Source organism: Castanea sativa, chromosome 3 (assembly GCF_040712315.1).
Source record: "Castanea sativa cultivar Marrone di Chiusa Pesio chromosome 3, ASM4071231v1".
NCBI lineage: Eukaryota > Viridiplantae > Streptophyta > Magnoliopsida > Fagales > Fagaceae > Castanea > Castanea sativa.
The window spans coordinates 47,955,411-47,969,344 of NC_134015.1; the positions used below are offsets into that span (position 1 = coordinate 47,955,411).

General features: G+C 32.3%; 2 protein-coding genes across 2 annotated transcripts; both read left to right on the forward strand.

Moving 5' to 3' along the window:
* The first annotated feature begins 402 nt into the window (after positions 1–402).
* Positions 403–2,285, forward strand: LOC142629078 (4-alpha-glucanotransferase DPE2-like). Its single transcript, XM_075803069.1, has 3 exons — positions 403–582; positions 675–871; positions 1,797–2,285. The coding sequence occupies exons 1-3, from the start codon at positions 403–405 to the stop codon at positions 2,257–2,259; spliced, it is 840 nt and encodes a 279-aa protein (XP_075659184.1). The 3' UTR covers positions 2,260–2,285.
* Positions 2,286–9,666: 7,381 nt separating this feature from the next.
* On the forward strand, positions 9,667–12,603 carry LOC142630056 (putative inactive poly [ADP-ribose] polymerase SRO2). The gene is made up of 5 exons (XM_075804130.1): positions 9,667–10,173; positions 10,700–10,938; positions 11,058–11,212; positions 11,312–11,419; positions 12,335–12,603. Exons 1-4 carry the CDS (start codon positions 9,701–9,703, stop codon positions 11,411–11,413), a joined length of 969 nt encoding a protein of 322 aa, XP_075660245.1. The 5' UTR covers positions 9,667–9,700; the 3' UTR covers positions 11,414–11,419; positions 12,335–12,603.
* The last annotated feature ends 1,331 nt before the right edge of the window (positions 12,604–13,934 follow it).

A 13,934-nucleotide genomic window follows, 5' to 3' on the forward strand; every position in this document is an offset into this window, starting at 1 on the left:
ACTTCTGGTTATCAGCAGAGACAGTCCTCGTCCAATTCAGAATTTGCTGCCCAAATATAGAAGAAGACACAACAGTATGAACTCTGTTCTCCAAATGAGAATTTTACTGTTTATTTGGATATGAATTGATATTATCTATAAGTTCTGTTGGTTATCTTTGTCGCCTTGATTCTTGGTAGGATTAATTGAAGTTGGACTCATGCAGGTTTATGTGATTGGTAGCCATATAAATTTGGGGAAATGGAAAGTTCAAGATGGGCTTAAACTTAGCTATGCTGGTGATTCAATCTGGCAAGGTGACTGTGTGCTGCGGAAGGTCGATTTACCAATAAAATATCCTTCTTGGTGTCTTAATCTTCAATACGGCATCTGTATATTATTGCTTGCTATCCATATTACCTAATGATTACCAACTCTTATGTTCATCTCTCTTTTTTCCTTGACGGTTGTTCCACGTATAATTATAGTAAGTATGGCAAAGCAGGAAACTTTTCTTTAGAAACTGGTCCCAATCGGGAACTAATTGTTGGCTCCTCGAAGAATCAACCAAGATACATTTTTCTTTCAGATGGCATGTTTCGAGTATGTTGTCAAACATAGATTCTATGTAAGTGAATTTTATGTTGTCGCGGAACTTTTATTATTGGCTCTAATATATTCATTTATTTTGTTAGGAATTGCCATGGTGGGCTGCTGGTGTTGCAATTCCTATGTTTTCTGTTAGGTCAGAATCTGATCTTGGAGTTGGAGAGTTTCTTGACCTGAAGTTACTTGTTCACTGGGCTATGGATTCTGGGTTCCATTTAGGACAGCTTTTACCAATCAACGATACATCTGTGCATGGGATGTGGTGGGACTCATACCCTTACAGGTACACCTTCAATGTTCCCTTCATTTTTATTGTCTTGACAATTTTGAAAATTTCTTGAAGTTGTGAATTGCTGCACTTTTCGTTTCTTTGCTGCTGCTGACTGGCACATTTGTGTGTTCCCAAGTTCCATTTATTATCCCACTTAGATTTGTAATTCATCTTGGCTCTGATAATTGTAAGAAACCTTAATGGGTTTGCCGACTATGTCATCAAAAATAAATAAATAAATAAATGCTCTTGCCTTGAACTCCCTGGGGTAGAGGAAACTCGTCAGTTAGTTTAGCTATGATTTTTCACAATCCAATATTCCAATTGGTTTCTGAATAATTATTTCCATTTTTTTCCTCATCTTATTTGAATAAATAAACTATGCTTGAGTTTTACATATCTAATAACCAAGGTTGGACAACATATTAGGGATGGTGGATCACTAAAGCATCTGATGTCACATATACTTATTGTGACACTGTACCATTTGAGCACATCATTATTTTGTGTTTGTGGTTGCATCTTTAATAAATGGCTGACTATGTCCATTAGATTGTGGTCAATTGTCATTCCAATGTCAACCATGGCTGCTCTCTCCTTCTCTCAATCAAGTCCAAAATGTCTTGGGCTTCACCACAGAGACATCCCATGTACTTCTAGGCTAATGAGCTAGCGATTTTCATCTAAATTCCTTGTTTTTAATAGGCTAACTCGTGGAAGAGAACTAGTATGATATTTTTTGTAAGTTGGGTAATAAACTTTGCACTAATAATTTCTACTGTGATTTTTTTATATAATTAATGTCTCCTTTTATAGAGTTTTTATTGGTAATTACACGCACTCAGTGGGTCTTGAATTTCTTCATTTATATATATATATATATATATATCATAAATTGTGAAATATTTCAACTATTAATTGTGATTTTGAATTTTAGGTATTCTGGAAGTGTTGCAGCCATGAGCGTGGTGGGCCACATTTTGGGTCTGGGGGATAGACATTTGGATAATATTCTTATAGATTTCTCTAAAGGGGATATAGTACATATTGATTACAATGTTTGTTTCGATAAAGGGCAAAGACTAAAAGTTCCAGAGATTGTTCCCTTCCGCCTTACTCAGACAATAGAAGCAGCTTTAGGGCTGACTGGAATAGAAGGCACCTTTAGATCAAGTTGTGAAGCAGTTGTTGATGTTCTTAGAAAGAATAAAGATATACTCTTGATGTTACTAGAAGTGTTTGTTTGGGATCCATTGGAAGAATGGACTCGGGGAGATTATCATGATGATGCAGCAATTGGTGGTGAAGAAAGAAAGGGCATGGAGTTGGCTGTCAGCTTGAGTTTATTTGCCTCGCGAGTGCAGGAAATTCGTGTTCCCTTACAGGTATGTATCATTTGAAATTTGGAGCTTGTATATTCCTCTGTGTGAAGAAAATTCGAAGTATGTTCTTGTAAACTGTGTAAACATTTTTTTTTTTATAAGCAATGAACTTCATTGAAAAATGAAAATAGAAACCGTGCAAGCATTATTTTAAGTACTCATTACTTTATAGAGTGCCCCATTGCCCATTAATATCTAAAGGCCAAGATGTAAACCTTCCAATCCTAGTGGATAAAGAGACGGAATTATCTATTACTCCATTGTGTGGTGACCTATAATGCCTAAAAGGGTTCTGAAAGAACTAGGTGGGTAAAGGAGCATGATTACATATCCATTCATTCACTATCCATTTCATACCCAAAACAATGATAAATAAAGTCAAAAAAACTTGTAAGATCATGATAAAGATAAAAGTCTAAAATTGATGAATAAAATTTTGATAACAAAAACTATGCAAATAAATACTCAAAAAATTAACACTAACAAAACAAAGTTCTATAATTCACAATATTGGTAAATTAACTAAGTTATGTTAATTATCTACAAAATAAATAGCCAAACTCTTTAACCCATACCCATAGACAACATACCCAACTACAATGACAATCAAATTATGCAAACTCTTACCTGAGATATGAATTTGCTAAGAGGAAAGAGCAGTGAGAGTGGACAATGTGGTTTTGTGAGAGTGAGAGGCAATGTGGTGTGAGAGTTATGGGTGAGTGAGAGTTATTGAGGCTGAGAGACTACTGAGGATGCTCTGTTTTTGGGTTTCTCTGTGAGCGTGTGTTATATAATACGGGCTGAGTGTTGTTATGTGAGTTTTTATTATTTTGTCTAGTGGAACTCGAGTCTTATAGACTCGAGTTCTATGCGTTGATAAGAACTTTTTGCCTAAAAAAATCAAGTCTTAAAGACTTGATTTTTATGCGTTGATAAGAACTTTTTGCCTAAGAAAATCGAGTCTTAAAGACTCGATTTTTATTTTGCGCAAAACGAGTTTTTAAGACTCGAGATCTAGGTGGCATTTTTGTCCACCTCAGCGAGCACAAAGCGAGTCTTTGAGACTCGAGTTTTAATGTGGATCTCAAGTTTCAAAAACTCGAGATGTTAGTTTCCTTTATTCTTTCAAATGTTGCCTAACTTACTACATAGATGCCCCTCACACCGCTAGTCTGCACATTTCCCCAACAACTGCACCTAATACCCATTTTACAAAGCAAAAACATTCAAGAAAGACAATAGTTATATCAAATTATCAATGAGTGCCATTATTCAAAACTACATAAATAAGGCCAATGGGATATGGCTTTAGAGGTAGTTCCTAATATCCACTGTAATGGCCTATGGCTTTAGAGATATTTCCTGAATTTCATTGTTGGTTAGAATGGAGACTCTCGTGACCTGTACCATTAAAAAAATATCATATAGCCCATAATTTTGTACCTCACTTGACTTTTTTTGGTGTTTTTTTCTTTTACAGAAATATACATAAAACACTATGTAGAGTTCAATTCCTTCTCTCTCATTGTAAGTATCAAACTATTATTAAAAAAAATTATATAAATATAAGAAGTTTGGTAGTGAAAAAGGAAAAAGAAAGAATGGTGCAATTTATACATTCAAAACAAAGCCTTAATCCTGTAAATATGAGAAGTTTGCTTGTGGAAAAAGAAAGGATAGAATAACTACTTATAAGAAAAGAAAATTTCTATTAAAAGGTCTTTTTAAGGAAAAAAGTTACTGGGACTTACCATTTTGGACCGACTAGTTCATGTAATCTAGACATATGGACGATTTCACACAATGTATTTTTTTTTTTTTTATTAAAAAAGCTTACATAGGTTAAGGATTATTTAGAATTTTTAGAGTAACTCTACCCTATAATTCCTAAAATCTTATTTATCTATTTTCAAATGGTTGGATTAAATTTTACCACATCATCAATAATTTTTACAAAAAAAAAAAAAAAAAACAATAGTTATCATTTTGTATAAATATTAACCCCAAGATAAAATATAATCTACTCATTTCAAAATATAGGATAGAATTATAAAAATTCCATGAGGGAGTTGCATTAAAAACCATTGAGAATCATAATTCCTCCATAGTGACAACATATATAAAATCTACTTTTTAACCTATAACAATAAGTCTTTTACTTATCATCAAATATTTAATCCAAAGTAACTAACAAATTCGTACAAATTGTTTCCCCATTTGTAAAGTTCTAAGGCTAATTGATACAATACATTATTTTATAAACGAAATTAAAGTTCTAAGAATCAAAATCGTTTTCCTCTTCTTTAGTTGATGCCCATGGTATAAGCCAAAAATAATAATAATAATGGCTGCATATTTGAAGTCTCCTTGATTTCCATGTGCTGAGCGCAGAGCCATATATCCACCCATTGGAGAGGGTAAAGATTTTTATATAAAAGATATAACAAAAAAATCGTGATGCACAACTAGCAATACCAATAGATGTCGGTTTCTCAGCCGTTTATTCTCCAAAAAAATAAAAAAAGATGTCGGTTTCAACTTTTTGATAGGTAAATTAATGTTTTTGCTAATCACATTATTCATAACTCATAACTCATAACACATCATTCATAATCCATAATTCATAACACATAATCCATATATTTATACGTGACTCTTATTTACAAAAAAAAAGATAAAGTTTACATTTCTTTTGATGACAGAGATGTTATGACTTGTGGGTTCCAGTTAGCTCAGCTGGTAAAGTCTTTGATGGTTGTATAAGAGATCTGGGGTTCAATTCCCATCTATACCAAAAACTAATTGGTGTCTTGGTCTGATGATAAAAAGCAATCATCAGAAGCGGACACCATAAGTTGAAACTCTCTAAAAAAAAAAAAAAAAAAAAGATGTTATGACTTACCATTCTTTAATATATAATATAATAATGTGGCATGTTAGGATTAGAGTGGTGAAACTTGAGTTTTACACCACATCTTTATAAAATTTAATCTCTTACAATTAATGTAATAATTATTCTATATTAAAAAAAATTGTTACATGATAATCTCTTTTTAAAAAAGGAAAAAAAAAAGAATATATATATATATATATATATATATATATATATATATATATATATATGCATGATTACACCTTAAACTTAAAACTTACGATTCTTATAAAAAAAAAACTTAAAACTTACGATGAAAGTAAGCGTAAGTAACAAACAATCCCAAATTCATTGCATAAACATTTTGTAGTTTGCCTCTTGGGACCATGGTTGAGATGCAACAACTGCACCTAATACCCATTTTACAAAGCAAAAACATTCAAGAAAGACAATAGTTCTATCAAATGATCAATGAGTGCCGTTACTCAAAACTACATAGTTAAAGGCCAATGGGCTATGGCTTTAGAGTTAATTCCTGAATTCCACTGTAATGGCCTATGGCTTTAGAGATATTTCCTGAATTTCATTGTTGGTTAGAATGGAGACTCTTGTGACCTGTACCATTAAAAAAAATATCATATAGCCCATAATTTTGTACCTCACTTGACGTTTTTTTGGTGTTTTTTCTTTTACAGAAATATACATAGAACACTATATAGAGTTCAATTCCTTCTCTCATTGTAAGTATCAAATTATTACCAAAAAAAAAAATTATATAAATATAAGAAGTTTGGTAGTGAAAAAAGAAAAAGAAGAATGATACAATTTATACATTCAAAACAAAGCCTTAATCCTATAAATATGAGAAGTTTGCTTGTGGAAAAAGAAAGGAAAGAATAACTACTAATAAGAAAAGAAAATTTCTATTAACATGTCTTTTTAAGGCAAAAAGTTACTAGGACTTACCATTTTGGACCCTCTAATTCATGTAATCTAGACATACGGACAAATTCACTCAATGTATTTTTTTTTATTTATTAAAAAGCCTATATAGGTTAAAGTTATTTAGAATTTTTAGAGTAACTCTACCCTATAATTCCTAAAATCTTATCCATCTATTTTCAAATGGTTGGATTAAATTTTACTACATCATCAATAATTTTTACCAAAAAAAAAAACGATAGTTATCATTTTGTATAAATATTAATGGCAAGATAAAATATAATCTACTCATTTCAAAATATAGGATAGAATTATAAAAATTCCATGATGGAGTTGCATTAAAAACCATTGAGAATCATAATTCCTCCATAGTGACAACATATATAAAATCTACTTTTTAACCTATAACAGTAAGTCTTTTACTTATCATCAAATATTTAATCCAAAGTAACTAACAAATTCGTACAAATTGTTTCCCCATTTGTAAAGTTCTAAGGCTAATTGATACAATCCATTATTTTATAAACGAAATTAAAGTTCTAAGAATCAAAATCGTATTCCTCTTCTTTAGTTGATGCCCATGGTATAAGCCAAAAATAATAATAATAATGGCCGCATATTTGAAGTCTCTTTGATTTCCGTGTGCTGAGCGCAGAGCCATATATCCACCCATTGGAGAGGGTAAAGATTTTTATATAAAAGATATAACAAAAAAATCGTGATGCACAACTAGCAATACCAATAGATGACGGTTTCTCAGCCGTTTATTCTCCAAAAAAATAAAAAAGATGTCGGTTTCAACTTTTTGATAGGTAAATTAATGTATTTATTAATCACATTATTCATAACTCATAACACATCATTCATTATCCATAATTCACAACACATAATCTATAACTCTTAACTCAAATTTGTTACCTAGTTTTCTCCTAACCCATAACAATTTGTGTTTGGCACTTCATAACTTAGATTTTTTTTTCTCTCTCTCTTATAAAAGCAAATTTAACACAGTTGCTAGTCAGTTTGTCAGAATAATTAAAGTTTGTTCTCAGTTTCCACAACTTAAACTCAATTTTTTGAGTATTGAATTATGAAATTTGAGTTTAAAAATTAACCCAAACAAACTGAAATAGGATGGGGCTAACAAAATTTGGGAATTGAGTTGTGAAAAATAAGAATTAGGTGATGCAAATAAGCAAACCAAACATAAGTACCTCCCCGTTTTCCGGTCCCTAATTTCCACTATTCTTGTTGCACATAAACAATTACAGATAGTTTTGCACACACTCTGTTTTTAAATAGAAACTATAACTTCAATTCATGATTCTCAAGTTCAAAATTGTAATTTCAAATCCTGGTTTTAATTTAAAAATGGAATGTGTGTAAAACTATGTATAACAGCTTGTGTGCAATAACATTCTCTATTTATTTATTTTGCTTGTTTTTGTGATAATTTCTAAATCTTTCAACCCACTCCCAATTTTCGACCATTTTACTTTTGATAACATTTGTTGCACATGAGTGATTACACAGTTTTACACATCCTATTTTTGAATTGAAATTATGACTTGAACTCACAATTTTCAAGTTTAATATTGTGACTTTAAGGCATGATTTCAATTTAAAAATAGGGTGTGTATAAAATTGTGTAACAGCTTGTGTGTAATAAACACAATCATTATTATTTCTTTATTTTGCTAGTTTTTGTGATAATTTCTGAATTTTCCAACCCATTTACTAATTAGGGAATTGTAAATGGTCGTATGAGATTAAGACACTTATGTAGCATGAATCTAATAAAGGGCCATGATTCAAGAAAAACTAGAATTGCTTTAATGATTGTGTCATTGAGAGGAGAGAGAGAAATATCAAGCAAAACTAAAATTAACTTGGTTCATTCTAACAAATTATACGTGCTTGCTAAAATTTATATGCTACATATATAACAAAAGTTCCTAATGATTATATATTTATGATAATAAATTTATTTATTTTTTTATTTGAGAAACATACACACACATATATATGTATAAGGGAAAGGAGATGAGATTAAAACTTAGGCTTACCCTAAACTAAATAAGATTAAAAAACTTGACTTGCATGTAAGGTTACTACAAGTAGGATTAGGATTAATTTACTTGCGCTACAAGTAAGGTCATTACAAGTAAAATTATAATTACTTAGGTCTCAGGACAATGAACATGGTTTAAGATAAAGAATTTAGGCTTTGGCTAGTAATGGACCTTAATATCTAAACAAGCTTAATTTTAAGTTTTCAATAATGAATGTGCCATGCTGAAATTTTATATATATATTTGGTCAAATTACCCTTTAGATTTTGCAAGAGCACTATTGATTTCTCATTTATCATGTTATTAGATAATATTATATATTTATACATTTTTTATTCGTGACTCTTATTTACAACAAAAAAAAAAAAGAGATAAAGTTTACATTTCTTTTGATGACAGAGATGTTATGACTTTTGGGTTCCAGTTAACTCAACTGGTAAATTCTTTATGGTTGTATAAGAGATCTGGAGTTCAATTCTCACCTATACCAAAAACTGATTGGTGTCTTGATCTGATGATAAAAAGCAATCATCAGAAGCGAACACCATAAGTTGAAACTCTCTAAAAAAAAATTGTTATGACTTACCATTCTTTAATATATAATATAATGATGTGGCATGTTAGGATTAGAGCGGTGAAACTTGAGTTTTACACCATATCTTTATAGAATTTAATTTCTTATAATTAATGTAATAATTATTCTATATTAAAAAAAATTGTTACATGATAATTTCTTTTTAAAAAAGGAAAAAAAAAAAATATATATATATATATATATATATGCATAATTACACCTTAAACTTAAAACTTACGATTCTTATAAATAAATAAAAATAAATAAAAAAAAAAACTTAAAACTTACGATGAAAGTAAGCGTAAGTAACAAACAATCCCAAATTCCTCTTTCTCAAAAAAAATAAAATAAATAAATCCCAAAATCAAATTTACTTTTTTACACATCACTAAGTAAACTTTTTACTTGCCTCCCAAAAAAAAGTAAATAAATAAATAAACTTTTACACCAAAAATATACAAAACACCACATAGTCGACAGTAACCGACATAGTACATTCAGGGGCATTCTAGTAACTTCTTTCAAAGAGTTAAATTCTCCTACGGCGTTAAAGAGGCGTGAACAGAAACCGATTCTACTTGGCAACGACGGCACGAATCCGTACCCTACATTGGTTGTGGGCCTTGTGGCTTAGCTTCCACCGCCTTATAAAGACATTTTTAATTATATATCGATATTTTCATGGCGGTTTTCTTAAAGGCTCACAGACAAACACATATATTATAAATAACCGCTAGGCCTTTCTTTTCCTTTGTTCTGATTTCTCAAGAAAATTCTCTCAATTCTTTCAAGATTTTTTCTCACGTTTCCTTCAACAAGTTCTAGATTTTTTCTCTCTCTTTTAGTACCTTCTTTTTTTTTTTTTGGTGTCAAGGTAACATTTTTTTTTACACCAGCCCAATTGATATTTTGTACCACCTTTTTACTTTTTTGTGTGTTACATCTTATATATATGTGTTTTAATTGTATGCGTGTATAAATTTTGGTTGAACAGAGATGGCGCAAATTGAAGTTGAAGGCCAAATCTCTTTGACAATCGACGATGACGAAATTTCAGATTCTGGGTCAGTGTCCGATGAAACAAGTCCTCCTTGCGACCCCTTTTGGGGTTTCAAGAGAGATGGATTGGTTGAAGTTTCAGAAGGGAGTCCTGAGCATCACGTATTGAGGGGTAGTTTTCTCATGGGCATGACGCCTGTGGCTAAGCAAACCAATGTTGTGGCAATACATAAGAACTCTTCCTCTAGTTTGACGAGGAGAGCAAGGTTCGATTCTTTTCGGCTTTTCATGGAGGCTGTGGCGGAGAAGTGCGGTGGCAATGCTCAAGAGAGGTATGCATGGTTTGGTGGTACGAGGGAGGAACTTGTTGAAATCGTGAAACATGGATTCAGTCACTGTGGAAAGCCTGTACATGGCCAGTCTTATGGTGTTGGTGTTTATTTGGCCTCTGCCAAATATCCCATGGAAGAGTAAGTCTTTAATTTTGTTTCAGTTTCTATGTTAAATTTGTTGTTTCACATATCTTGTGCAATGTCCTCTGTTTTCTTTTCTTTTCTTTTCTTTCTTGCGGAGGCTAATTGAATATAACATGTAGTTGTAGTGGTTAAAGTTAATCGGAAAAAGTTAAGTTTTCCTTTTTTTTTGGTTGTTAAGAGGGAAGTTTAGATGTTAAGTCGGTTAAGTGTTTGGGAATAGTGAAAACAAAATCCCCCATTATTTAATTAATTAGTTTAATGTCTCTTTCTTGGTTAGGAAGCAACATAAAATTTGCGTGTTGTATATGAAGTTGTATTATGTCAACCGTGTTGAACAAACGTGTGATAGTGTGTAATAACTAATAAGTCAAATTTGCCTTCATCCCTACCACCCACCAAAAGTCAACAAAGGCAGATTAATTAATGTTGTTTGAAGATTAGATTTGTATTTGCTAATTCCTTTCTTAAAGTAAAAGTAGATTTGTCTTGCTTTCTAATAAGTTTTCTTAATATGTCACAGTGCTTTATCCTCTGAAGTTGATGAATATGGGTTAAAGCATATTTTACTATGCCGGGTCATACTGGGGGACATGGAAGTGGTTTCTCCTGGTTCCAACCAATTTCATCCGAGTTCTCAGAAATTCGACTCTGGTGTCGACAATCTAGCAGATCCTAGAAGATACATTGTGTGGAGTGCCTATATGAACTCTCACATTTTTCCTACTTACATGATAAGTTTTAAGGCCCCTTCCTTGAAACGTAAGCAATTCAATGCTCTTCTTACGTTGCATTCTTTGTCTTGTAATCTTTCTGGATTTTACTAATGCAATTTGGTGTTAAATTGAACTTGTTCTTATTTGGTTTGTTAAAATGCACAGATTTTCAAGGTTTGCTGCAAGCAAATATTCCTAGATCAAATGTTCTGAAACCCACAACCCCGTGGATGAGTTTTCCTGCTCTGATAACAATACTTTCAAGGTTCTTAGATGCTTCTAAAATGGCATTGATCAACAAATGCTATAAGGATTTCAGGGTAAGTTTAACATAATCTTTATGTGGATTATATGTGTAACTTTGTTTTTACTTATATAATTTTGGGCTTATTTGATTGTTGCTTGTCTTTTGATCACAGGAGAGAAAGGTCAGGCGACAAGAATTTATACGAAAGCTGAGGATAGCCACCGGAGACAAGTTGTTGGCTACAATAGTTAAACGTCACAGACAAGGCGTTTGATGCTGAGTATGTTGGTTCTTAACCAGCCTGAGCTGCCTATATAATTGAGTATTTTCTTTAGTGATGCCATTTTACTTTTGATTTGGAAATGACTGATAGTATAGGATGTTTGGTGTTGTATCATTTTTAGAATTGTTACAGTTAGCTAACAGGCCAGGTGGGCTTTCACAATTTCTGTACAGCAATACCAAATAGTCTGATTTGTAATAGCCTAGAAAGTGTAAATGATATAAGAAAGCAAAAAAAAAAAAGTTTCATGTATACAGTACTTTTTGTTGCGAGTATTGTTGGCGTGGCAATGTTGTACTCCATTGAAACTGAATGTATCACGTCAGTAATATGTGCTTGGTTAGGTTGCATCTTTCGGCAAAGATATGGCCACGTGGGAAGTGCTCCAAAAGTCTCTGTTTCTTTTAATGTTTGTGGTTGAAGAGAGAGTACTTTTCTATGGAAAGATGTCAATGGCCTTTTTCAAAAGATTTCCTTTTTTGTTGGAAAGTACTTTGTATTGTATGTGGTGGTGGCTGTATCATGGTGTTTTAATAAATACTTTGGGATTCACTATTTCAGAAAGATACTATTGTTCGAAGGTTCCTTTCTTAACGCAAGCCATGACTCATGAGGCACCCAAGTCTAAAGTTTTATACCGAGCCTGATGCATCACGCGGAATACAGCATCCAACAGCTATGGATGTATATGAAAAGCTTGTCGTTTTTCTTTGACAATCTTCACCTGTGTTAGCCCACTATTGAGGGAATTTACAAGACTTTGGATAATTTACTAGAAAACAATGGGTGTCTAAATCAATTGCAACTTTGCGAGCATCGTCCTCTTTTAATATCATTTACTATTTACTTGTTTTTATCAAATGCCACTAGCTGCATGTACGTTATACTGAAATTTGCTCACTTGTTCTGCAGTATAATGAAGCAAAATACAAATAGTTGCAGTACAGAATCTACCGATGCTAAGGGTACAAGATCAATGTTTGCGGCGAATATATGGTGATAGTGAAGATTTGAGTCCTCATTTCAGTTTTTACCTAAAAAATAAATTTTTTAGGTTGGATTTTTTGTTTCAAGTAGTTCCTAAAGATGATTGGTTTTGTTTACTATGATTGTTGTAATGGAAGATATATGACTCTAGTACTTATTTGCTTCTTCATCTTTTTTTCTTTTTTAATTTCTTCCATTTTTCTTTTTTCTTTTTTTGTGGGGGGTGTAGGGGTTGGGGTGAGGACTGAGGATTACTCATCAATGGGTACTCTCACATGGGAGAACCTTATTTAAATTAAGGCACCCTCGTGGGGTTTATTACCGTAACCTGGGCTAAAGCATAAACCATAGAGAGAAGGGTTTCAAAAGAAAATGAGAAAACAGAAATTTCATACCCCAGGATAGCTCCTGAGATGACCATTGAAATAGGTGGTTGTAAATAATGAGAAATTTTTGCATTATCCATTGAATATTTTAGTTTACAATCGGTATTTATGCATTTGAATTTTCCATCTCAATGACAACTGGAAATTGAGAAAACACAGGAAACTTTTTCATGTATAAACATTTGAAAAATCAAAATCAAAATAAAAATTTTTATACACAAGTGACCCAATGGCTCCTATAGATATAAAATATGTTCTTATGATGTCTCTAGTGAAAACCTGTTCCCTAATGCGTATTGCCATCTAAATCTCAACCAATGAAAAAGTTTAAATATTCAAATTAAAAAGCTCTAAATGTTGGTAAGCATAGCTACTACTAATAGTGTGTGAATTTTACCAGGGATGATCTTTCAATGATGGCTACTACATACTGCAGCATTGTTTATCGTCTGTCTCTGTAACTCTTCAACAAGTTTATCAAGAACAACATGGAGAGAGTGACAGTTTGAACCAATTATGGAACATATGTAGCAAGACAATAGTGTATCTCACACTGTCGTTGCATCTAGATCACACGAGTTTGTAGCCTTGTAGGACTCCCTCCCTTGCAGTGGCTACATATACAACTTTAAATCTGAAACAATATGCAGAGCTTCAAGCAAGTTACAATTAGATGGCACACGGGTTTGAAAATATCCTGCCCCTTTCATACTCAAGACCAGGCAGTGCATTTTGTAAGGTCACCAGCAATACCTGCGTTGAACAAGTAGCTAAGCATACAAGACATCAGTAAAAGACTTGTTAGGTTACTTTTGTTATTATGAATTCATTGGTTAGAAAGTTGTTAGTTTAGTTTTTATTAAGCTTTACTAGAACAAGAACAATTTGATAATTTCCAGATTTCTGGAATGGCCTGTCATTGGCTTTTAATAGAGGCCCATGAGTCTCCTTTTGGTTTAGAAGTTTTTATTTGGTTTAGAAGTTCTTAAGGACATTTTTTCTGTTATTAGTAATCCTAGTCTTCGATTGTAAAAAATTTTCAGTAGCCTATTTTAAGTTTTAAGGGTAAGATTGCCTTCTCTCATAAATGTGATTGCTTAGGATAACCTAGGTGTGATTGCCAAGTGGTTGTCTTTCTT

What these genes read in the sequence shown, in the direction of transcription:
- LOC142629078 (XM_075803069.1), top strand. Translation starts at nt 403, where the DNA reads ATGATTACCAACTCTTATGTTCATCTCTCTTTTTTCCTTGACGGTTGT. An exon ending in TTTCAGATGGCATGTTTCGA is followed by an intron (nt 583 to 674) that starts GTATGTTGTCAA and finishes TTATTTTGTTAG; the next exon opens with GAATTGCCATGGTGGGCTGC. An exon ending in TGGGACTCATACCCTTACAG is followed by an intron (nt 872 to 1,796) that starts GTACACCTTCAA and finishes TTTGAATTTTAG; the next exon opens with GTATTCTGGAAGTGTTGCAG.
- LOC142630056 (XM_075804130.1), top strand. Translation starts at nt 9,701, where the DNA reads ATGGCGCAAATTGAAGTTGAAGGCCAAATCTCTTTGACAATCGACGAT. An exon ending in GCCAAATATCCCATGGAAGA is followed by an intron (nt 10,174 to 10,699) that starts GTAAGTCTTTAA and finishes AATATGTCACAG; the next exon opens with TGCTTTATCCTCTGAAGTTG. An exon ending in AATGCTATAAGGATTTCAGG is followed by an intron (nt 11,213 to 11,311) that starts GTAAGTTTAACA and finishes TTTTGATCACAG; the next exon opens with GAGAGAAAGGTCAGGCGACA.